Source organism: Caretta caretta, chromosome 1, assembly GCF_965140235.1.
Source record: "Caretta caretta isolate rCarCar2 chromosome 1, rCarCar1.hap1, whole genome shotgun sequence".
Taxonomy (NCBI): Eukaryota; Metazoa; Chordata; order Testudines; family Cheloniidae; genus Caretta; species Caretta caretta.
This window is the reverse complement of record NC_134206.1, coordinates 354,623,697-354,649,746: the sequence shown is the minus strand read 5'-3', so window position 1 is coordinate 354,649,746 and position 26,050 is coordinate 354,623,697. Positions and strand designations below refer to the sequence as shown.

At 47.3% G+C, this 26,050-nt stretch overlaps 1 protein-coding gene across 12 annotated transcripts in view; it reads left to right on the top strand.

The window, feature by feature from the left end:
- The window catches only part of SHANK3 (SH3 and multiple ankyrin repeat domains 3), a 675,575-nt gene that overhangs the window by 138,781 nt on the left and 510,744 nt on the right, over positions 1 to 26,050 (top strand). For all 12 annotated transcript variants that reach the window (XR_012666651.1, XM_075124628.1, XM_048820302.2 and 9 more), the window contains exon 8: positions 7,906 to 7,983. Coding sequence is in view for 11 of the 12 variants with exons in the window: in XM_075124628.1 (XP_074980729.1) it covers positions 7,906 to 7,983 (78 nt within the window). In the remaining variant the exon portion in view is untranslated. The remainder of the gene's footprint in view (positions 1 to 7,905; positions 7,984 to 26,050) is intronic.

Below are 26,050 nucleotides of genomic sequence, written 5' to 3'. Positions count from 1 at the left end.
GATTGCCCTACAGTCCTTGTATGAGGTGAATTGAAAAATCCTATTTTGTTTTTTACAGTGCAAATACTTGTAATCAAAAATAAATATAAATTGAGCACTGTATACTTTGTATTTGGTGTTATAATTGAAATAAATATATTTGAAAATGTAGAAAACATCCAAAATATTTAAATAAATGGTATTCTAGTATTGTTTAACAGTGTGATTAATCGCGATTAATTTTTTTAATTGCGCGATTAATGGCAATTAATTTTTTTAATTGCTTGACAGCCGTAGAGGAAGCATAAATCTGCAGCCATCCAAAGTGTGTAAATATCAGGGAGGGAGGGTGATCCTTGACTTTGTTACAAGGGGGGTAGCTTGGAGTAAATGGCTGAAACTAAGAAAGGGTAATTTTAAAGGTGTATATCAGGAAAAAGCTCCTGCCAGTGAGACCTGCTTGAATGTAGGATAGTCCCCAAAAGAAGGGGGTTGAGCCAAGCAACCCCACTAGCAATGCAGGGAACAGTCCTGCAATATGGGGTCTTGCACAGGATTAGTCGGAAATAGGGTGTTTCCATTGATAATTTCTCCTCCCCCTCCCCCTCCTTTCCATTGATAATTTCTCTTCCCCCTCCCCCTCCCCCTCCTGGCTCAGGTGACAGGCTCTCAGGTCTCCCATCCCCAGGGCACATTCCCAGGTCAACACTCCCCCCTCCCTGCTGAGTCACATCGTCACATCTCTCCCCCCTTCGAGACTGAACTGAGCGGGGTCACTCTGACCAGTGACCTGGGGAAGTTCGGGCCCCCTCTCCGGGACAGCGCATCTGCTATCAGGTTGGCACTTCCCTTCACGTGGACCACGTCCATGTCATAATCCTGCAGGAGCAGGCTCCACCTCAGGAACTTGGCGTTGGCTCCTTTCATCTGGTGCAGCCAGGTCAGGGGAGAGTGGTCGGTGTAGACGGTGAAGTGCCGCCCGAAGAGATAGGGCTCTAGTTTCTTGAAGGCCCACACCATGGCCAGGCACTCCTTCTTGATGGCTGCATAGTGTTGCTCCCGGGGTAGCAACTTCTTGCTCAGGTACATGATGGGGTGTCTCTCCCCCTTTTCATCCTCCTGCATTAACACCGCCCCCAGTCCCGTGTCTGAGGCGTCGGTGAACACCACAAAGGGCTTGTCAAAGTCTGGGTTTGCCAGAACTGGGCCACTGACCAGAGCCTCCTTCAGCTCCCGGAAAGCCTCCTGGCACTGCTCGGTCCAGACCACCTTGTCTGGCTTCCCCTTCTTGCATAGCTCAGTGATGGGGGTGGCTATGGCGCTAAAGTGGGGCACAAATCTTCGGTAGTATCCTGCCATCCCAATAAAGGCTTGGACCTGCTTTTTGGTGTGAGGAGCGGGCCAGTCTCTGATCACCTCCACCTTGGCTGGTTCCGACTTTAGGCGGCCGCTCCCCAGCCGATGGCCCAGGTAAGATACTTCAGCCATCCCCACCTTGCACTTCTCCGCTTTTACAGTCAGCCCAGCCCCCTGGAGTCGGTCCAGCACTTGTCTAACCTGGGACACGTGGTCCTCCCAGGTCTGGCTAAAGACACATATGTCATCAATATACGCCACAGCAAAACTCTCCATCCCCCTCAGTAGCTGGTCCACTAGGCGCTGGAAGGTGGCCGGCGCTCCCTTGAGGCCGAAAGGCAGGGTCAGGAACTCATAGAGCCCCAGAGGGGTGATAAAGGCCGATTTCAGCCGGGCATCTGCATCCAGCGGCACTTGCCAGTAGCCCTTAGTAAGGTCCATCCTGCCCTTCAGCACTGTTTTATATTACTGGGTATCTACTCCTCTTCATTGGCAGGCTGAGTGTATGGCTAGAGGGCGCCAGAAGCAGGAGACTAGGCACAAGTTGCCTTCCTTACATGGCAGCTTCTTTCAGATATTCACACACTGGGAGACCTCCCTGGGGGAAGAGTCTGATGTCCTCTGAGCAATCTCAGAGGTTCTTGCTGAGGCTTCATGGCAGGTTGTGGTGGAATGATGCATGTCGGGACACAGGGACCCTGCCAGTAGGAGGCAGTGTCTACATTGTGGCCTGGCACTGCCCCTGTACCACCAGCAGGAACAATTTTTGGGGGACTCTTCACAGCCTGGCCAGGCACACACACCTTCAGGCCTCCTGAGTGGTGGTTTCTTTCTGGTTTTATCTTTTAAATGGCATTAACAGTAGATCATTTATGTAGAGGGGCCCAGGTGGGGGACAAGTAATACGTTATATTTGAGGCATTTCTCCTGCCAGGGTCAGAGGCCAGCAGGGTGGGAAATTAGTAAAGTGTGAATCCACTGGTGTGGTACCTGTGGTAGACTATGTGGCGAGGAGGCTTGATGTAGGTGATGTGGGATTAGACGCGGGGACAGCGTGTGCTGGGAGAGGCCAAGAGGTATCGTCAATTTGTGTGCTATCTTCTTTCTTTCTGAGAGTGAGTCTTAAAAATCGAGAGGGGGAGATAAAAGGGTGTGAATCCATGAGTGAGAGAGGCCCTTGGGGTTAAGGGTAAGGACGGTCTTGAATTCTTCTCTCTATTGTTTCTGTGAGAGTGAGACTGGTGGGGTAAGGTGCAGAGACCATGGAAGTCAGTGCTTGTGCTGTGTTCCTTTCACTGTAGTGGCAGAGCGGTTCTAGGGACGGGGGGGACACAATGCTTGGAGTAATGAGGGGGTTATTTGTTTTGAGAGGGATGACATGGAAGGCCATGAGAGGGCCTTAGCTGGGAGAGACAGTTGCTGGCTAGTGAATGGGTGCAAGGTTAGGAAGGGGATTTTAGTTTAAGATGTCTCTTGCAGAGGGCTGTGGGGGGCGGGGGGGAGAGGGTCACTCTTTGGGTACTCAACCATAGCAGCTATGTCCCTTCGGTGGCTACTGCTAAGTGACAAAGGCCTGGTCTACATTACGAGATTATGTCGGATTTAGCAGTGTTAAATCGAATTGACCCTGCACCCGTCCACACAACTAAGCCATTTTTTCGACATAAAGGGCTCTTAAAACCGATTTCTGTACTCCTCCCCAAGGGATTAGCACTGAAATCAACATCACTGTTTCAAATTAGGGTTAGTGTGGACGCAATTCGAAGGTATTGGCCTCCAGGAGCTATCCCACAGTGCACCATTGTGACCACTCTGGATGGCACTCTGAACTTGGATGCACTGGTCAGGTGTACAGGAAAAGCCCCGGGAACTTTAGAATCTCATTTCCTGATTGGCCAGGCAAGCTCATCAGCATAGGTGACTATGCAGTCCCAAATCGAAAAAGAGCTCCAGCATGGACCTAACAGGAGATACTGGATCTGATCGCTGTATGGGGAGAGGAATCCGTGCTATCAGAACTACTTTCCAAAAGACGAAATGCCAAAACATTTCAGAAAATCTCAGAGGCCATGAGGGACAGAGGCTACAGCGGGGACGCAACACAGTGCCACATGAAACCTAAGGAGCTCAGACAAGCATACTAGAAAACCAAAGAATCAAACGGATGCTCCGGGACAGAGTCCCAGACATGCTGCTTCTACGCTGAGCTGCATGCAATTCTAGGGGGGGCCGCCACCACTACCCCACCCCTCTCCATGGACTCCGATGATGGGGTACTCTCCGCCATGCCTGAGGATTTTGTAGACGGGGAAGATGAGGAGGAGGAGGACGAGCTTGGGGAGAGCACACAGCACACCGTTCTCCCCGACAGCCAGGATCTTTTTATCACTCTGACTGAAATACCCTCCCAATCCAATGAAGCCGGAGAAGGGACCTCTGGTGAGTGTACCTTTTAAAATATAATACATGTTATAAAAGCAAGCATTTTTTAATGATTAAGTAGCCCTGAGGACTTGGGATGCATTCGTGGCCAGTACAACAACTGGAAAAGTCTGTTAACGTGTCTGGGGATGGAGCAGAAATCCTCCAGGTACATCTCCATGAAGCTCTCCTGGAGGTACTCTAAAAGCCTTTGCAGAAGGTTTCTGGGGAAAGCAGCCTTATTCTGTCCTCCATGGTAGGACACTTTACCACGCCATGCTAGTAGCAAGTAATCTGGCATCATTGCGTGACAAAGCCTGGCAGCGTATGGTCCCGGTATTTGCTGGCATTCAAGCAACATCCGTTCTTTATCTCTCTGTGTTATCCTCAGGAGAGTGATATCGTTCATGGTAACCTGGTTGAAATAGGGGAATTTAATTAAAGGGACATTCAGAGGTGGCTGTTCCTACTGGGCTGTTTGCCTGTGGCTGAAAAGAAATCCTCCCCACAGTTAGCCACGTTTGGGGGGGTCATTGGCGCTGAGCTGTTCACGTTTGGCTAGCAGGGATCTTCCCTGATACCAGCCGTGCGGTGCGGTGAGGGGTAAAGCAATCATCCCAGAGAATTGGATGGGGTGGGGGTTAGTTTGGTTTCTGCTGCTGCATGTTAACAGGAAAACCGCAGCACTGAATGGCCAGCTCAGCGGGCTTTGCTTGGTATGGGAAAGGAGGGCGCTGCAGTTATGAAGATTGCAGAAGCCGAAAGACTATGGCTTACCGTGGCCGCCTGCAAGTGGAAATCTGTTGCCCGGCACTGCATGTGTGATCTCTAACACCAAAGCTGCAGGCACTCAATATAAGATGCAAAATGCGACCTTGTACCAAAATCATATGTGCTATGTAATGTGAATAGTGTTGTTCACCATGAAGGAGTATGGCCATTGCTCTGTAAAATGTATCTTTTTAAATACTTCGCTCCCTTTTTTTCCTCCAGCAGCTGCAAATGTTTCAAGTCTCCCTCCTCCGTCCCAAAGGCTATCTCAGATAAGGCAGCGAAAAAAACGCACGCACGATGAAATGTTCTCTGAGCTCATGCAGTCGTCTGGCACTGACAGAGCTCAGCAGAATGTGTGGAGGGACACAATAGCAGAGTACAGGACAGTGGCCGATGAACATGAGGAGGGGTGGCAGCAGGAAGATCAGAGGAGGCATGAGGCAATGCTGGGGCTACTGCGGGAGCAAACGGAGATGCTCCAGCATCTGGTGGAGGTTCATGAACAGCAGCAGGATCACAGACTGCCGCTGCAGCCCCTGCTTAACTGCCCTCCGTCCTCCCCAAGTTCCATAGCCTCCTCACCCAGACGCCCAAGAACGCGGCGGGGGAGGCTCCGGGCACCCAACCACTCCACCCCAGTGGACAGCCCAAGCAACAGAAGGCTGTCATTCAAGAAGTTTTTAAGTGGCCTTTTCCTTCCCTCCTACCCTCCTCCCACACCCCACCCGAGCTACCTTGTGAATTATCTCCCTATTTTTATAATCAATTAATAAAGAATACATGTTTTTTAAATGATAGTGTCTTTATTTCCTTTGCAAGCAAGCTCTGATTGAAGAGTGGAGGGCAGGTGGCTTACAGGGAATTTAGAGGCAACCAAGGGGGCAGGTTTTCATCAAGGAGAAACAAACAGAAGTGTCACACAGTACCCTGGCCAGTCATGAAACTGGTTTTCAAAGCTTCTCTGATGCGCAGTGCTTCCTGCTATGCTCTTCTAACTGCCCTGGTGTCTGGCTGCGCGTATTCAGCGGCCAGGCAATTTGCATCAACCTCCCACCCCGCCATAAACGTCTCCCCCTTACTCTCACAGAGATTGTGGAGCACACAGCAAGCAGCAATAACAATGGGAATATTGGTTTTGCTGAGGTCTGAGCGAATCAGTAAACTGTGCCAGCGACCCTTTAGATGTCCAAATGCACACTCTACCACCATTCTGCACTTGCTCAGCCTATAGTTGAACAGCTCATTACTACTGTCCAGGGTGCCTGTGTACGGCTTCATGAGCCAGGACATTAAGGGGTAGGCTGGGTCCCCAAGGATAACTATAGGCATTTCAACATCTCCAACAGTTATTTTCTGGTCTGGAAAGTAAATCCCTTCCTGCAGCCATTTAAACAGACCAGAGTTCCTGAAGACATGAGCGTCATGAACCTTTCCCGGCCATCCCACGTTGATGTTGGTGAAATGTCCCTTGTGATCCACCAGTGCTTGCAGCACCATTGAAAAGTACCCCTTGCGGTTTATGTACTGGCTGCCCTGGTGGTCCGGTCCAAGATAGGGATATGCGTTCCATCTATAGCCCCACCACAGTTAGAGAATCCCATTGCAGCAAAGCCATCCACCACATTTCCCAGAGTCACTACCTTTGATAGCAGCAGCTCAATGATTGCGTTGGATACTTGCATCACAGCAACCCCCATGGTAGATTTGCCAACTCCAAATTGATTCCTGACTGACCAGTAGCTGTCTGGCGTTGCAAGCTTCCACAGAGCTATTGCCACTTGCTTGTGAACTGTGAGGGCTGCTCTCATCTTGGTATTCTTGCACTTCAGGGCAAAGATGAGAGCAGCCTGTGCTTTGGATCCATGCCCTTGCTGACTGGTGAAGGCAGGTGAAAAAATGATGGGCCCCTGGCTTGTGGAGATTATAGAGGGTAGGCTACATATTGCTCTGAAGGAAGCAATAGTGCAGCCTTTACTCAAGAAGTCATCGCGTGACACTGAAAATCTTGTTGTTTTTACTGATGCAGACTAACATGGCTACCCCTCTGAAAACTGAAAATCTAGTTAATTATCAACAGTATGCTGGTAACATCCACCAATATGTCTCTGTCTCATCTGACCTGAACAATGCCCTTTCCTCAGCTGGAGAGAACAAGACTTGCAGCATGTGGCCAGAGAGCCTGCTGCTGCTGAGAGAGCCCAAAGCCCATCAGGGAAGATTGTCACAATGGTGTCTTGCCTTCCTGCCTGCAGAGTGTGTCCTCTTGCTGTCCCAACTGCTTTGGGGAGAACATTAATGTGATCCCAACACTGACCATAAGGGTCTAGCGGGGGAACTCCCTAGAGGGAGCAGCAGAGCTTGCTGGGTACAATATGTTCCACACTTTTCATGCCATCCATTGGAGTGAAGTGCTTCAAGGCTGACAGGGAGACAGGCCCGGGCAGCCAGTTCTCACGACAGTGCTCTCAAGGCCTTTTGACCAATATTTGAAGTTTTAAATATGATGGGACCAGGCAACCTGCAGGATCCTTTTCTGCCCTATGTCCTGTCTTGGTAACTGAGCTCAGCGCAGGGGAAATCTGGGGTATGGCGAGAGACCTGTGTGATTCTCTATTTCTCTTGCATACAGATGGAGCTCGGTAGCCACTCCATCAGGACCAGCCTCCCCTGGTTGTTTTACTGGGCTGTGTCGATTTAGAATCTGGTTTCCCCAAGATTCTGTTCCTTCTGTTGCCTATTGTAAATGGAGTTTTCAGTTTCCTCTGTTTAGGTGGCTGAAAGACCCCAGGCATGAGAAATGATACGTTGTGTTTATTTCTTATTAAACAGATAGTGTTACATTACGGATGATTTCTAGCTTGTGGGGCGGCAGCTGCATTAACTCTACAGCTAGGAGACTGTCTGTCCCCAGGGAATGTAAGCCTTTATGGGAGGGATGGAAGGACATTGGCTTCAACACCACAATATTGCCTAAACTATGCTGTGTTTTGACAGAAGCACAGCACCCCCAAAAAGGTAGAAAGGGATGGAACATGTCCAGATTATGGGGAACAGCACCCCCCCACCCCAGGCACAGTGTATGATGGGAGCACTTCCAGCCCTGTGCCTCTGAATGCTAAGTGGGTATTTGGAGAAATGGCGCTTGTCTGGGTTGTGGGTGGGCAGGAGGGCAGTTCCCGTGAAGCCGTGATGGAGTCAGGAGACGTGGAATTGGAGAGACTTGATCTAAGGCTGTAGAAGTAAATTCTGACATTGTTACCTTATTTCTCATCCTTGCAATAGGGAGCTCTCCACTCCTGAATGAACCAAGGTCACCTCTTCCGTCATATCAGTGCTAATAATTTCCTTCTTTCTTCTCTGGTTTTCTTCTTCTAGGAGAGTTGTGCTCGGGTCCTCCTGTTCCGTGGTGCAAGCAAAGAGATTCGTAACTACAACAGCCAGACAGCATTCCAGGTAGGAGAGTGTGAGCCCATCCCACCTTTGTTGATGATGGAGATGTGCCTGGGGGCCGTCTTGTTTTAGAGAGCACTGAGAAAGAGTATTAGTAGATAAAGCATAGTTGTGTGCCCAGAGAAGAAGGGGAGTCTGTGTTGACCATTTTCTAATCACAGGTGGGTGTAACCCTTCTGTCATGTGGAGTCAGCAGCCACAAGGGCCTGGTTCAATATCTCGGAGTTCCTCTTAACATTACAAAACTAAGCCAACTTGAGCCATAATCCAGAAACCTGGAAAAACTAAACACCAGCCCATGGCACCTCTATGAGGCAATACATCCCTCCTGGGAAGCACTGAACCTATATATAACAAGAGAAAACCTGTACTAAGAGGAGAAGGAACACCGCATTAACAAAAACAATGATTCAAAATGATGCAAACAGTAAGTAAACACCTAGAGCACTGCGCAGATACAAAATGTGTATCTGCATCTGATCGGTGAGACTCAGAAATAATCTGTGGATATAAAGTGGATATCTGTGGATTTGCAGAGCTCTAGATCCAAAATTTGTATCCACATCTGATCTGTGACCTGCAAAAATGGTCCATGGCTATCTGCATCTGCGGATGCAGATATCTGCAGATATAAAGCGGATATCCATGGATTTGAAGGGCTCTATAAACACTACCAGTATCTCTGGTAGTGTTCTTTGCCTTAAGTTTCCCATCTTGTGGTGTGAAAGTCCAACAGACGAATGCCCCTTTAATGTGCCCCTCCCGCTTTCACTCACTGTACCGCACTCAGTTCGTTGTCTGAGATCAGCGAAGTCCCAGAGTCCGGGGCTACATTCAGGGGGGTTCACCTCCTGCCGCGAAGGTGGTGGGGCTGGAGCATTACCTCTGTGTCCATTGCTGCTCATCACTCGCAGCTGCTGCTGCTGCTTATCGCTGCCACTGCCCTTTTAGCTGTGTTGCTGTTTTCTGAGGTTCCACCACCTGGCCCAGCCCTTTGTGATTTCAGCTCTCAGTGATTCCCTGGCCAGTGGGGAACCTCACCCACACCAGGTCTAAGGTTTAGCCCCCTAGCCCAGCTTACTAGCGATTGCAGCTCTGGTCATCCCTGGGAAGACACAAGGACTCTCACTTGAGTCTAACCAGCTCTGTCTTTAAACACTGGAGAGAAAGGATCACATGGCATGTAGACCCTGTCAGTAGAGTCTGTACCACCAAGTAGGAACACCTGTCCCCCACGCCCTCACACACAAACTTTTAGTTGGATGCGGCAGCATCTAGCTTTCTCTCTCACCCATACACCCTTAGTGAGTGACGTTACAGTTAGGGTGACCACCTTCAATTAGGATATACTAAGTACATTTCTGCTGTGCTTTAGTCAGACAGTACGGATAACAACAGTTCGCTCGCCCTGTGTCCAAGACTGAAATTAGTTTTAACCGAAAACAGTCAAAATTGATCACTTTGGCAAAGCAGAGATGTCTGTTGATCACCTACGCAAAGTCTAGATAAATACAGTCTGCTCCTGGGGTCTTTTGCTCCAGTTAATCAATAGATGGTAGGGGAGAGCTCATTCATATCACTGGTTTATTTGGGGATGGGGATTACTGGAACAAACTCTAGCCCCATCTTCCTTATTCTGGAACTGGTTCAGTCCCTGGAGTGACTGGGGGAGGCAGTGCACATGTGCACACAGTAAATACTGCATTCTTATTTTTATTGTTGAACTTGTAGCCCCCCTTTCACACACTTGCTTACCCACATTCACTCACATATCCCCATTCAGAAAAGACTTAAAACCATGGTCCTGATTATCAAAGATCTCCAGTTATCTTTCGCAAGAGTAGTGGTTATTAACTCCAACTTGGGTAGATACGGTCTGCCTCCCTAAATTCCCCCCTGCAGTTGCCGTTTGGAAACTGGCTTCCTTACTTCCTTTTCCAAAGTGCTGTGTACAGATGCTATAGGTTGTCTGAAGACTGTTATGTTCTACTCCGAGGTGGCTGCATTTCAATGGAACATAAAATGATTTTTATCAAGCACGAGAATCTGATTTTTAAACAGATTAAGCAAACAGGTCACACACAATGTTTCCAGTCCAGTAGGTAATGTGCATGTGCAATTACCATGATTGCATATGCAGATTAGGCCATTGTAGGCAAGAGGTATGCTGATGGCCTTTCAAAGAGCAGTGAGTCTCAACCTCTTTGGATCTGTCACCCATGAAATGACTCCAGATCATACAGTGACCCTTTTGCATAGGATTGTGTGATTTGGATCATGAGAAGAAACAGTGGCGGGGGACACTGTAGAGTGGGTGATGGAAATGATGAGGGCTATAGTGCTTGTGAGGGTTGGTGGCTGCTGTATTGGGGGATGCTGCGTTGGGGATATTTTCCTTTCCCCTCCCCCCCATCTCATCTCCCTAACCTAACCTACAAAGCATTCAGCTCCGCGAAAATACTGCACCCAGAGACTGCAGCGTCGGCACCCCAGCCTCTAGAATGGCTCTTCCTCCGCCCCAGAGCTGAGCACTGTCTGGGCTGGAGAAGTGGGGAAAGAGAGATCTTCCATTGCTGGAGTTTGTAGGAAGTAGGGGGCAAAGCAGAGGTGGGGAAGCAGCAGGAGGAGGGGAATGAGATGCTCCTGTCCTGACCTCTCTTCCCTCCTGCTGTGTTCTAGTGAGCTGGTGATTTTGCAGAATGTTGTTCTCAATCAGTGAGGTAAGACCCACTTGAAGATTCCACCCGTAGGGTGAGAAACTGCCCTAGGTAACCCACTGCTGTATGTTGTGTAGTTGTAGCCATCTTGATCCCAGGATATTAGAGAGACAAGGTGGGTGAGGTAATTGTGACATTCCCCAGGGTACAGTCTGGACTGCTGGACAACTGTGTCCCCTCAGTTCTCCAACTTGGGGTGCTTTTACACTGCTTTGCCGTGAGAGCAACCACCCCTGGTCTGCTCACACAGAGCCTCCAGCATGTAAATCACTCCTAGCTGTAGTGCAAGAGGGCTGTAGCCGGCCAGCCACTCTGGAATTAGACTGCAGGGCAGCACCAGTAAACTCCCTGTCCCAGGCTTTTCCCAGAAATGTACCCCTTGTACTGCCCCGCACGCCCTGGGATAACACATGCTCATAGACAGTCCATCACTTCATTAATGGAAAATGATGTGTACAAATTCAGTTATCTCAAATGGAGTTTCCCAAACACTTCAAACACACTGGTTAGATAAAACAATAAAACAAGTTTATTAACTACAAAAAGATAGATTTTAAATGATTATAGGTAACGAGGCATAAAAGTTAGAATTGGTTTCAAAGAAATAAAAGGTAAAATGCATCCAATGCCTAACTTAACAAGCTTAGTTATTACAAAGCAAAAGTTTCTCTCACCACATGCTGTAGCAGTCTGACGGGCTGAAGTCCCTTCAGCCGAGATCCCTCCCTAGTCCAGTGATGCTTTCGTTCCCCTCTATTCGACATTGGTGAGGCCTCATCTGGAGTACTGTGTCCAGTTTTGGGCCCCACACTTCAAGAAGGATGTGGATAAATTGGAGAGAGTCCAGCGAAGGGCAACAAAAATGATTAGGGGTCTGGAACACATGACTTATGAGGAGAGGCTGAGGGAGCTGGGATTGTTTAGCCTGCAGAAGAGAAGAATGAGGGGGGATTTGATAGCTGCTTTCAACTACCTGAAAGGGGGTTCCAAAGAGGATGGCTCTAGACTGTTCTCAATGGTAGCAGATGACAGAATGAGGAGTAATGGTCTCAAGTTGCAGTGGGGGAGGTTTAGATTGGATATTAGGAAAAACTTTTTCACCAGGAGGGTGGTGAAACACTGGAATGCGTTACCTAGGGAGGTGGTAGAATCTCCTTCCTTAGAGGTTTTTAAGGTCAGGCTTGACAAAGCCCTGGCTGGGATGATTTAACTGGGATTTGGTCCTGCTTCGAGCAGGGGGTTGGACTAGATGACCTTCTGGGGTCCCTTCCAACCCTTATATTCTATGATCCTTCAAGTATTGTTGATGCCGTGAGTAGAGTCGAAGGGAGAGATATCTTGGGGCATCTATCCTCCTTTCTTATAGCTCTCCTTTTCTTCGAAAATCATCTCCAGCCAGGGTTCAGGAGACAGGAAGTCTGAGAGGATGGGAACCTCCATCTGTTTCTTTGCCAAAATGTAAATTCCTTGCTCGCACTCTTTTTCCTGCCAAAGAATGGTTGCATAACCAGGTGATAATCCATCTGATTTTGTTTAAATCTGGCTGAGGCGTCAGTTTGCCTTTTGTTTTTGAGGAACTGGTTTGTGCCTGCTTTTCTAAACTTGGAACATGTCTCAGTAATGTTATACAGTAGAATCTTACAACTTTTCAATGTTGCCACACATATTTTACCAGGACAATAATAATCAGCAAATTATTCATTTTCAAATGATACTTCATGTCACGGAGTTCCTGGGCAATGCTCTGGAACTGCTCCCCACAAAGCCAGACAGGACTCTGGGGAAATCTCCTTTCTGTGAGCAGACTGTCTTCAGAACACACAGCTCAGACAACTTCCACCTTCCTGGGTCTGACCTCGGAGCATTCAGCATCCTCCGCCCCTCTGTGCGCGTCCCACAGCCAGTCCGCCCAGGCAGGGTCCTGGGGAAGCAGAGGGTCCTGCACCCCAACTTCGTGACTCTCAGCCAGCCAGTAAAACAGAGGTTTATTAGATGACAGGAACATGGTCTAAAACAGAGCTTGTGGGTGCAGAGAAGAGGACCCCTCAGCTGGGTCCATTTCGGGGGGCAGTGAGCCAGAAAACCACATCTGCACTTCACTCCATGTCCCCAGCCAGCACCAAACTGACTCCCCCTCCAGCCCCTCCTCCTCTGGGCTTTGTCCCTTTCCCAGGCCAGGAGGTCACCTGATTCCTTTGTTCTCCAACCCTTTAGCTCTCACCTTGCAGGGAGGAAGGGCCCAGGCCATCAGTTGCCAGGAGGCAAAGTGTCGGCCATTTATGTACCCTGGCCCTTTGCTCTGCAACAATTACACTCCCTTATCCCACCACCTAGAGACTTGAAAAATGCATAGGGGAAACTGAGGCACCCCTACAGTATTCAGAGGAAACATTAAGAACAGTCCCGCTTCGTCACACTTCACAAGGTATACTTTGAACAAAATCCATTATAGTTTTGTAAAATGTGTGAACATAGGAATACAGACCATTACAATAATCTCTTTTATTGGACCAACTTCTTTTGGTGAGAGAGACAAGTTTTTGAGCTACACAGAGCTCTTCTTCAAGTCTAGGAAAGGTATTCTGAGCTAAATGCAAGAGGGAACAGATTGTTTAGCATAAGTGATTAGCACATATTGTAAGGGACCATTCAAGGTAGAGTGGCCCGTTAATACCTCTCCAGTCTCTGAACTGTTTGGATTCTGAGAGAGCAGAATAACTGATTGAGAAGATGGAGATCCCCAGAGTTAGTCTGGGTAGCTCTGAAAGACCTTTGGGAAACTGGCAGATTACTACATGTCTGCTACTGTTTGGAATTATAGACTGAGACTCATATGTACATGAATGTTACCTGCTCTAACCTCTTAATAATTTTCTTTCCTTTTTCTTAGCTAATAAACCTTTAGTCAGTTCACTATGGAATTGAATACCAGCATTGTCTTTGGATGCAAATTGATGTGGGTGAGTGACTGGTCTCTTGGGACTGGAATATTTGTGATTTCTGGAGAACATGACCAGCTATCACATAGTCCAGTTTGCCTGGGTGGCAAGATAGACTGAGTGTCTAAGGGGACGTATTTCAGAGTAGCAGCCGTGTTAGTCTGTATTCGCAAAAAGAAAAGGAGTACTTGTGGCACCTTAGAGATTAACAAATTTATTTGAGCGTAAGCTTTTGTGAGCTATAGCTCACTTCATCGGATGGGAGTTCACATTAGATAAGAGATGGACAAACTACGTCCTGCGGGCCACATCCAGCCCACGGGACCCTCCTGCCAGCCCCCTGAGCTCCTGGCCTGGGAGGCTCACCCCCGACCCCTCCTCCACTGTTCCCCCTCCGCGCAGCCTCAGCACGCCATGCTGCCGGTGTCGTGTATTAAACTGCACTTCGTAGGAATGTGCGACTGGGGTGTGGATGGGGTTGGGGCGGTCAGAGGGCGAGGAATGGCAGGGGGTTGAATGGGGACGGGGTTCTGGGGGGGATAGTCAGGAAGGAGTGGTGGTTGAATAGGGTGGTGGGGGGCAGTCGGGGCAAGGGTTCCGGGGGCGACCATGGGACAGGGAGTGGGGGTGTGTGGGTGGGGCAGGGGTCCTGGGGAGGGCCATCAGGGAACAGGGTGGGTTGGATGGGGCCATCATCCCGGGTGGGGGGACCATCAGGGGAAGAGAAGTAAAGGGGGGGGCGGGGGCATAGCCTGGCACAGCCTCCCCTAACCGGTGCTCCATACAATTTCCAAAACCCGATGTGGCCCTCAGGCCAAAAAGTTTGCTCGCCCCTGCATTAGATGCTTGTGTGTGTGTGAAATCTAATTGAACACATGACCAGTTTGAAGTGTCAGCCCTGCTTTTGACAGTCTGCACTGAGGTAGGCACTCACAGTCCTGAGTCACTCTAGACAGTCTGACAATTGAATGGGACAAGAGATAGAGATACTAAATTTATGTACCTGGCATCGGCCACTGTCAGCAGACAAAAAGAAAAGGAGTACTTGTGGCACCTTAGAGACTAACCAATTTATTTGAGCATGAGCTTTCGTGAGCCACAGCTCACTTCATCAGATGTGTACCGTGGAAACTGCAGCAGACTTTATATACACACAGAGAATATGAAACAATACCTCCTCCCACCCCACTGTCCTGCTGGTAATAGCTTATCTAAAGTGATCAACAGGTGGGCCATTTCCAGCACAAATCCAGGTTTTCTCACCCTCCACCCCCCCACACAAATTCACTCTCCTGCTGGTGCTAGCCCATCCAAAGTGACAACTCTTTACATAATCAAGTCGGGCTATTTCCTGCATAGATCCAGGTTTTCTCACTTCCCCCCCACCCCCATACACACACAAACTCACTCTCCTGCTGGTAATAGCTCATCTAAACTGACCACTCTCCAAGTTTAAATCCAAGTTAAACCAGAATATCTGGGGGAGGGGGGGTAGGAAAAAACAAGAGGAAACAGGCTACCTTGCATAATGACTTAGCCACTCCCAGTCTCTATTTAAGCCTAAATTAATAGTATCCAATTTGCAAATGAATTCCAATTCAGCGGTTTCTCGCTGGAGTCTGGATTTGAAGTTTTTTTGTTTTAAGATAGCGACCTTCATGTCTGTGATTGCGTGACCAGAGAGATTGAAGTGTTCTCCGACTGGTTTATGAATGTTAGAATTCTTGACATCTGATTTGTGTCCATTTATTCTTTTACGTAGAGACTGTCCAGTTTGACCAATGTACATGGCAGAGGGGCATTGCTGGCACATGATGGCATATATCACATTGGTGGATGTGCAGGTGAACGAGCCTCTGATAGTGTGGCTGATGTTATTAGGCCCTGTGATGGTGTCCCCTGAATAGATATGTGGGCACAATTGGCAACGGGCTTTGTTGCAAGGATAAGTTCCTGGGTTAGTGGTTCTGTTGTGTGGTATGTGGTTGTTGGTGAGTATTTGCTTCAGGTTGCGGGGCTGTCTGTAGGCAAGGACTGGCCTGTCTCCCAAGACTTGTGAGAGTGTTGGGTCATCCTTTAGGATAGGTTGTAGATCCTTAATAATGCGTTGGAGGGGTTTTAGTTGGGGGCTGAAGGTGACCGCTAGTGGCGTTCTGTTATTTTCTTTGTTAGGCCTGTCCTGTAGTAGGTAACTTCTGGGAACTCTTCTGGCTCTATCAATCTGTTTCTTTACTTCTGCAGGTGGGTATTGTAGTTGTAAGAAAGCTTGACAGAGATCTTGTAGGTGTTTGTCTCTGTCTGAGGGGTTGGAGCAAATGCGGTTGTATCGCAGAGCTTGGCTGTAGACAATGGATCGTGTGGTGTGGTCAGGGTGAAAGCTGGAGGCATGCAGGTAGGAATAGCGGTCAGTAGGTTTCCGGTATAGGGTGGTGTTTATGTGGCCATTGTTTATTAGCACTGTAGTGTCCAGGAAGTGGATCTCTTGTGTGGACTGGACCAGGCTGAGGTTGGTGGTGGGATGGAAATTGTTGAAATCATGGTGGAATTCCTCAAGGGCTTCTTTTCCATGGGTCCAGATGATGAAGATGTCATAAATATAGCGCAAGTAGAGTAGGGGCTTTAGGGGACGAGAGCTGAGGAAGCGTTGTTCTAAATCAGCCATAAAAATGTTGGCATACTGTGGGGCCATGCGGGTACCCATAGCAGTGCCGCTGATCTGAAGGTATACATTGTCCCCAAATGTGAAATAGTTATGGGTAAGGACAAAGTCACAAAGTTCAGCCACCAGGTTAGCCGTGACATTATCGGGGATAGTGTTCCTGACGGCCTGTAGTCCATCTTTGTGTGGAATGTTGGTGTAGAGGGCTTCTACATCCATAGTAGCCAGGATGGTGTTATCAGGAAGATCACCGATGGATTGAAGTTTCCTCAGGAAGTCAGTGGTGTCTCGAAGGTAGCTGGGAGTGCTGGTAGCGTAGGGCCTGAGGAGGGAGTCTACATAGCCAGACAATCCTGCTGTCAGGGTGCCAATGCCTGAGATGATGGGGCGCCCAGGATTTCCAGGTTTATGGATCTTGGGTAGTAGATAGAATATCCCAGGTCGGGGTTCCAGGGGTGTGTCTGTGCGGATTTGATCTTGTGCTTTTTCAGGAAGTTTCTTGAGCAAATGCTGTAGTTGCTTTTGGTAACTCTCAGTGGGATCATAGGGTAATGGCTTGTAGAAACTCGTGTTGGAGAGCTGCCGAGCAGCCTCTTTTCAGCCTGGTCCAGTCCACACAAGAGATCCACTTCCTGGACACTACAGTGCTAATAAACAATGGCCACATAAACACCACCCTATACCGGAAACCTACTGACTGCTATTCCTACCTGCATGCCTCCAGCTTTCACCCTGACCACACCACACGATCCATCGTCTACAGCCAAGCTCTGCGATACAACCGCATTTGCTCCAACCCCTCAGACAGAGACAAACACCTACAAGATCTCTGTCAAGCTTTCTTACAACTACAATACCCACCTGCAGAAGTAAAGAAACAGATTGATAGAGCCAGAAGAGTTCCCAGAAGTTACCTACTACAGGACAGGCCTAACAAAGAAAATAACAGAACGCCACTAGCGGTCACCTTCAGCCCCCAACTAAAACCCCTCCAACGCATTATTAAGGATCTACAACCTATCCTAAAGGATGACCCAACACTCTCACAAGTCTTGGGAGACAGGCCAGTCCTTGCCTACAGACAGCCCCGCAACCTGAAGCAAATACTCACCAACAACCACATACCACACAACAGAACCACTAACCCAGGAACTTATCCTTGCAACAAAGCCCGTTGCCAATTGTGCCCACATATCTATTCAGGGGACACCATCACAGGGCCTAATAACATCAGCCACACTATCAGAGGCTCGTTCACCTGCACATCCACCAATGTGATATATGCCATCATGTGCCAGCAATGCCCCTCTGCCATGTACATTGGTCAAACTGGACAGTCTCTACGTAAAAGAATAAATGGACACAAATCAGATGTCAAGAATTCTAACATTCATAAACCAGTCGGAGAACACTTCAATCTCTCTGGTCACGCAATCACAGACATGAAGGTCGCTATCTTAAAACAAAAAAACTTCAAATCCAGACTCCAGCGAGAAACCGCTGAATTGGAATTCATTTGCAAATTGGATACTATTAATTTAGGCTTAAATAGAGACTGGGAGTGGCTAAGTCATTATGCAAGGTAGCCTGTTTCCTCTTGTTTTTTCCTCCCCCCCCCCCCCAGATATTCTGGTTTAACTTGGATTTAAACTTGGAGAGTGGTCAGTTTAGATGAGCTATTACCAGCAGGAGAGTGAGTTTGTGTGTGTATGGGGGTGGGGGGGAAGTGAGAAAACCTGGATCTATGCAGGAAATAGCCCGACTTGATTATGTAAAGAGTTGTCACTTTGGATGGGCTAGCACCAGCAGGAGAGTGAATTTGTGGGGGGGGGTGGAGGGTGAGAAAACCTGGATTTGTGCTGGAAATGGCCCACCTGTTGATCACTTTAGATAAGCTATTACCAGCAGGACAGTGGGGTGGGAGGAGGTATTGTTTCATATTCTCTGTGTGTATATAAAGTCTGCTGCAGTTTCCACGGTACACATCTGATGAAGTGAGCTGTGGCTCACGAAAGCTCATGCTCAAATAAATTGGTTAGTCTCTAAGGTGCCACAAGTACTCCTTTTCTTTTTGCGAATACAGACTAACACGGCTGTTCCTCTGAAACCTGTCAGCAGACAGGATACTGGGCTGGATGGACCTTTAGTCTGACCCAATATGGCCATTCTTATGTTCTTATGGCTTATTACAACAATCTGTGTAACCCACTAACTCCCTCTTTTTGTCCTATGATTGCAGAGGTGTTAACGGGCCACTCTACCTCGAATGGCCCCTTAGAACATGTGCTAACTACTTATGCTAAACAATCTGTTCCAGCTTGCATTTAGCTGTTACACTTAAGGTGCCTTTCCCAGACCTGAAGAATTGCTCTGTGAGGCTCCAGAGCTTCTCTCTCATCAGCAGATATTGCTCCAATAAAGGCTATTACCCCATCTCTTTAGATAACCCTGGCAGTTTGTAGATATCCTACAGACATCTTGCTCCAAATGAAGTGATGAGTGTCAGAGTCCAGTGCTCCTGTCATTGCCCCTTCTTCATCAAGAAACTCTGTAATTGAATTATTTGCTTAAGATGTCAGCATGTCTTTAACTAACTGACTGACAAGGTTTGATTTTGCTGTGGCAAGTAATCCTCTAGAGATGGCACCATGGGATATCACGTATATTGTCTTGCAGTGGCTGGATCTCATGTGCTTAATGTTTACAAGCACAAACTAATTTATTTCTAAGTGCCAGCCCAGGAAACTCAGCCTGGGTTCTGTGAGTCTCCTGTTTCCTTCTTACACATCATCCCCAGTAACATCCAAAATGCTCCCTCAGTGACACCTGTGCAACCCCGCAGCCTTTAGTGCTGTGAGCAATGGTGGTTACACCAATCATAACCATCTTGCTGTGTGAGATAGTGAGATTAAAAAACACACCGTGAATAAACCATTTAATTAACCAGTTTCAGAGTAGCAGCCGTGTTAGTCTGTATTCGCAAAAAGAAAAGGAGGACTTGTGGCACCTTAGAGACTAAATAAAATTTGTTAGTCTCTAAGGTGCCACAAGTACTCCTTTTCTTTTTAATTAACCAGTTACCTCTGCTAGGTTTTTCTCTCTGTTTCTTAGCTAAAGAACAGACTAGAGAATTATTATAAATTTATGAGTTGAATTAGAAAAAAATAGCTTTTAAAGCAATTAAGAAATTATAGAAAGCAGAATGAAGATGGTTAGATGACATTGTGAACACTCACAAATTGAACTGAACCTGAGAAGTTACAGTTATCGAGAGTTAATAAATCAGTTCAATTAATTCAGTACTAGTTCTATACTAGCCTAGGCAGGTGATTTTGATATGAACATGAAATCATGGATCCTTAAATATAGATCATTTTTATCAATTTTATGTGTCAATGGATTATTGCACATTAAACCCAAATATAATATGCAGGTAATTATTTTTATGCTATTCTAATTTTTCTGGAATATCACCAGCACTGCAAGCTCTTATGTCACTTTAACCAAAGGTTCAAATAGTGGTAAAACCTTTTCATTTACAGCCAGATCAAAGCTTCTTCCTCTTTTTGTCTGTGAAGTTATCAGTTCTTTTGACCACAACATCTGTGATTTCTAGGCTGAGCTTTTTGAAACACTAAGGGTTTCTCACCAACTTTTGCTGTAGGCAAGCACAATTTCCTGTTATGTAGTGAAGTATCGGGGGTAGCCATGTTAGTCTGTATCCCCAAAAACATCTGAAGAAGTGTTTTTTTACCCACAAAAGCTTATGCCCAAATAAATCTGTTTAGTCTTTAAGATGCCACTGGACTCCTTGTGGTTATGTAGTGAGTTTCTCCAGCCTCAACACTCTGAATGACTTGTTGATTTTAGCCTAGTTTCTAGAAAATTAAGATTAAACTTGTTAGTGAAACACATACACATCATACATTTTAGTTATTCAGAGGGTTTTAACTGAAGTATGTACTTTCTGAAAAGCATTTAGCCTGACATAATTCAGTTGCCACTTGGTAAGCACCGATATATAATAAACCGTAAGATACATATTTATGCCATGCCAAGAGTCCTAGACCCTTGTGATGTCAGAGGTAAGTCAAACAATCACCACCTTCGCTCTACAGCTAATTTACATGCAACAATTTCGTAGAGATTTGAGGGAGACTGCACAGATAGTGGATTACTTGGCTCAACTACCACAGTTCTTCGAAGGTTGATTCACTATCCATACAACTTAAAACAAACTCCCCAATACAACTTTCACATCCAAACAGATCAGCACAAAATCCCAATTGAACACCCACCCACCCACAAATCAATACAAATCTCCTAGCACAGCACCAACACAAATCAACACAAGCACCCAGGCAAATGTAAAACCAGCAGACACAATAACTCCACGCGCAGATAGCTTCTCACTGTAGCACGCATCCCTTGTTTGCCACCCGCAAAAAATAGAACAAATCTCCCAGCACAACACATACACTCCCCCACCCTCATTCATACACTTGAGTGGCAAACCTGTGGATTATCACTAGTGAATGTATAAAAGTCATTTGGCTACTTACCAGCTGGAACTGGCGTGATGGTGAGTTCTCCTGGTCAGCTTCACAGTCACAATTACAAGCTTCTTGATATGGAAAGTTCATTCAGTGTGATAGCTGCATTACTATTCTCTTTCTGGATTTCACAGCAGTCTTCCTAGATAGGACTTGAACAGACAATTAATAGGGTGTTTGTCAATGATAAGGCTTTAGTTGTTACCAAGCAAGGGGCACTCTCACTGTCCTCAACTTCCATTAGATTTTGTGAGATCTTGATCTGCTAGAGTGAAGAGCCCTCTATTTTCAAATTTCTGTTCCCCATGTAGGTACTAATAGACTGTGATCATGTTGCCTCTTGGTTAAACTAAAGAGATTGATCTTGAGTCTGTTACTCTAAGGCAGGTTTTCCAATCATTTAAACATTCTTGTAGCTCTTCTCTGAACTCTGTCCAATTTATCATCAACATCCTTCTTGAATTGTGGGCACCAGGACTGGACGCAGTATTTCAGTAGTGGTTGCACCAGTACAAAATACAGAGCTAATATAACCTCCCTCCTGCTACTCGGTATTCCCTTGTCAGGCAGTGTACACATCCAGCATCAACTTTGGAGCTTGACCTGCAGAAGTGGGCAAGCTGCCTCACTCACCTCTGCCCCTGGGAGGCTGCTCAGGCTCAGTTGTATAAATCTAGTAAGGTGCAAGTCCAATTTTGGAGATCTGCCAGCCAAAGTGGCTTGTGCCCAACTTAAACAACATCCAGGTCCCCAATCTTCTCTACCTGACAGAGCCCATTATGCAAGTCTGGCACAGTCAACATGGCACCAAGGTCTCTGAATTTGTCTGGGGCAGCCTAATCTGGCACCGAAGTCCCAGCACATTCAATATGGCATCAAGATCTCTAGATCCCTCCAGGTTGACCCAACTCAGTGCCAGGACCTGGCACTATCAACTCTAGTCAACCAAGTGTGGTTTGGTGCCTACTATAAGTAGAACTAAAGTCCCAGGATCCGTCCGAGTTGACAGAAGCTAGAGCCTAGGATCTAGCACCATGGACTGTGGTGAACCACTTGATAAAACAATCCAGTGCCCTTTATACCTGTCCCCACAGCTGTCAGGCTTGTCAGGTGCAGTGTCAAGGTTTCGGCAGAATTGAATGGTGTCTCACTTACTTGAAATGTTGCAGCATCAGTATATTGGGTCGGGTTCCTGGATCTATCTCGGTTGACCACGTCTGTTGAATCTGAGAATCTGGCAAAATTGACTCTGTTGAGCCATTTTGCTGTAAGACCCCTGGATTCCACCAATGCTGAAGATACAGCACTGGTGACTTGAATAAATCACTAACTGAAGTGGTTCTGTATCCATCTCAAAGGACAATAGGATCCTCAGATCCATCTGTAAAAACAATGAGGAGTCCTTGTGGCATTTTAGAGACTAACAAATTTATTTGGGCATAAGCTTTTGTGGGCTAAAACCCACTTCATCAGATACATGGAGTGAAAAATACAATAAGCAGTATATGTATTGCAGCACATGAAAAGATGGGAGTTGTCTTACCAAGTGGGGGGTCAGTGCTAATGAGACCAATTAAATTAAGGTGGAAGTGGCCTATTCTCAACAGTTGTTGTGAATATCAACAGAGGGGTACCTAACCCTAGTCCCTTTCCCAGGTCAGCTGGGTCCAGTGTAAGCCCTGTTGACTGTCTCTGAAGTACCACTTACTAGACAGGTGTTATAGCCTATCTAAGTGTTGTCAGAGTTCCTGATTTGTCAAGGTTGGCTGTGTCTGAAGGTGTGGCACCCTTGATTTTCTAGTACCATCAACTCTATGCTGAGCAGACCTATGCTGAGGATCCAGCACTGCAGATTCAGGCATACCACATTCAGTGAGCAGTCCAGTGGCTCACAGGCCCCAAGTCTAGCGAAACTGACTTTAGGCTATATCTACACCACTGCCTTTGTCGGCATAATTTAGGTTGCTCAAGGGGGCAAATAGATCACACCCCTGAGTGACATAAGTTACACTGGCATAAGTGCTGCTGTGGACAAACAGTTCCTGTAAACTCTCTAGTGTAGCCCTGAGTCTGGTGCTATGAACTTGGCACGATTGCCTCTCTGTTTTATAGGTGGCACCATCATCCCCCTGACCCTTTGGGTTCTACTGAGTTGGCACCCCTAAATCTGGGTCTCCTGTCCCAGTGTCTTTCCAGTGTCAGACATAAACAGTACTCAGAGTTGATGTCTACAGCTAGTTTACTCCTAGGGCCCGCAGGGATAGTGAAATGAGGCTCTAGTTGATCTTCTCGTGGAAGTCCCTCCAGATTCAATAGAACAGTTACATTTGAAGACTGGGGTTCTGAGTAGGATCCAGAAAGGTCTCTGTTGGCTCTGAAAACCTTTAGCTGGGTTCCCTAGCCAAAGTGTCCTAGACATCCTCAACACTTAAAACCTTGGAAACCATTCCCAGGCCCTGACTGAGGTAACTCCAGTAACTTCTGGATCTCATTCAGTGCCACACTGCTCACTGATTCTTAAAATGACTGAGTTCTAATCTGCTGCTGATGCCTTGACATTGAAACCATTCATGGCCATTCCTGCTTGGAGACACCCAGGTTCCAAACATCAGTTTCCATACTTTGTTTCTGAAGACAGGCCATAAAGAACTTTCCTGGAGTCTGCTCCAATATCACCTGCTTATACCGAATCTTTGAATCTGTAGGCTTCTCCTATTTCTGCGCAGTCCAGCTGTGCTTTGCCATCGCCCTGAGCTTCTAGGAAGCAAGGATTTTTTTAAGAAGAGACATTTAGGCAGCCACCTTCTGGAACCACGCTGCCTTGGCACCAAAGGTCTTGGTTCTGATTGGCCTGGGCTCCCTGGCGCCTCATCTCAAATGATTTTAGTCCTGGGACCTGTTCTGCTGTGGTGCCAGGATGATCCAGGATTTTCATGCTCTGGGCACGGTAGGCAGGGTGTCAGGCTCATGCACCTTGGAAGTGCTGTCACGCTATTTAAAACTTACCTGAGCACTTAGGTAGTGACCGTCTCCAATGGGAAGGCAGGTAACTTGTGAATATAGGATTCTCCACTGAGATTAAAAACTTCAAATGCTTGGAATTGTTGGTGTGCAATGCTATTCCGCAGCCACACAGTGCAGGAAAATGCCTGCCGGTAGGTGACATTGGCATTTTACCATCTCTTCTCATGGAACAAACTCCAGCTCTGGTATGTCAGTCTAATCAGCCACAAGTACCCATGAGACCTTTCCTTTAAGCAACAAACACACACACACACACAAAAGCAAGAACCCTGCTGTCCTGACTTCATGTGTCTCAGATGTCAGGGCCTTTATGCATTCATTTCTGTATCTAGACTTTGGTTTACAAACAGGTTCCTGTAATTGGGTGACCCCTTTGGGACACCATTAGGGGGGAAATTGTGAAAAAATGTGTTTTTAAAAATCAGTTTCTTCTAAGCTGGGACCACAAACACTAAAATGCTTTAATTACTGTCCTGATCTGCTTCTTTCCAGAGCACCTGTGCAATAATACTGGTGGCACATGGTACCTCTAGTGCCATGCTGCAGAACTGCCTTAGAGAGAATCATAGAATATCAGGGTTGGAAGGGACCTCAGGAGGTCATCTAGTCCAACCCCCTGCTCAAAGCCGGACCAATCCCCAACTAAATCATCCCAGCCAGGGCTTTGTCAAGCCTGACCTTAAAAACTTCTAAGGAAGGAGATTCCACCACCTCCCGAGGTAACGCATTCCAGTGTTTCACCACCTCCTAGTGAAAAAGTTTTTCCTAATATCCAACCTAAATCTCCCCCACTGTAACTTGAGACCATTACTCCTTGTTCTGTCATCTGCTACCACTGAGAACAGTCTAGATCCATCCTCTTTGGAACCCCCTTCAGGTAGTTGAAAGCAGCTATCAAACCCCCCCTCATTCTTCTCTTCTGAAGACTAAACATCCCCAGTTCCCTCAGCCTCTCCTCATAAGTCATGTGTTCCAGTCCCCTAATCATTTTTGTTGCCCTCCACTGGACGCTTTCCAATTTTTCCACATCCTTCTTGTAGTGTGGGGCCCAAAACTGGACACAGTACTCCAGATGAGGCCTCACCAGTGTCGAATAGAGGGGAACGATCATGTCCCTCGATCTGCTGGCAATGCCCCTACATATACATCCCAAAATGCCATTGGCCTTCTTGGCAACAAGGGCACACTGTTGACTCATATACCTGGGGAGGTACACAAACACTGTCTCTCGAGTGAGGCTGATATCATATCCCTAGTCCATAGAAAGGAGTGAACCCCAAAACTGTCATGGTTAATTCACTGCTTCTGCAGAGAGCAAGTGGAACTCAGCCCTGTCCAGTTCTTTGACCCTTCTCTAGCAATTTCCTGTTTAGATATTTGTATATAGTTTTTAGTGCAGTGTTAGATGTCGGTGTGGCTAATACCCTGAGATAGCTCCTTCTGCCACTTAGACTCCCTGGGCTCCCTGACAGAGCTATATTGGGCCCTGATCCCTGTTCGGGCTTCACAGATTCATAGTAGTATTTGTATGTGTAGAGGCTTGAAGGGGCTTTGTGCTGGGAGAGAAGCTGAGCCCTGATTAGGGGCCGGGGCTTCTCTGACTAGGGGTCCTAAAAGGGAGCCAGCCAGTCAGGCAGCGGCACAGGAGCTAGCAAACAGAGCTGTAAACAGGGGAGTCTGAGGGAGAGTTTGTCAGGGGAGTTTGTCTTGTGGTGCTTGTTTGGGGTTTGTTGTTGCTGTGGGGGGTGAGGTTTGGGTGTGGTTTGTGTTTCCCAGATGAACAGGGTTTAGGTGGGAAGGGTCTGACAGACACAGAGGCAGCAGTGGGCGTGACCCATGTCATGGAAGACACAATGGAGATGACTGGATGTGGAAGCTGTGGTATGTCCATGGTCCTGGAGGGGGGACCTGGTAAGAGCTTTGTCTGCATGAAATGCCGTCTGCTAGAGCTGATGGAGGAGAAGATTCGAGGTTTGGAGATGCAGGTGGAAAGTCTGGTTGAGTTTAGAAAGGGGTTTGAGCAGATGATGGAGCAAAGGCATGAAGGGAAAAGCTCAGACTTGCAGATGGAAGCAGGGTCTGGGGAATTTTAGGAGAGACTGCTGGGTGAGGAAAGTGGTCAGTGGAAGCATGTGACTAAAAGAACCAGGCAGAGGAAAAGACGGGCTTGTGAAGGAG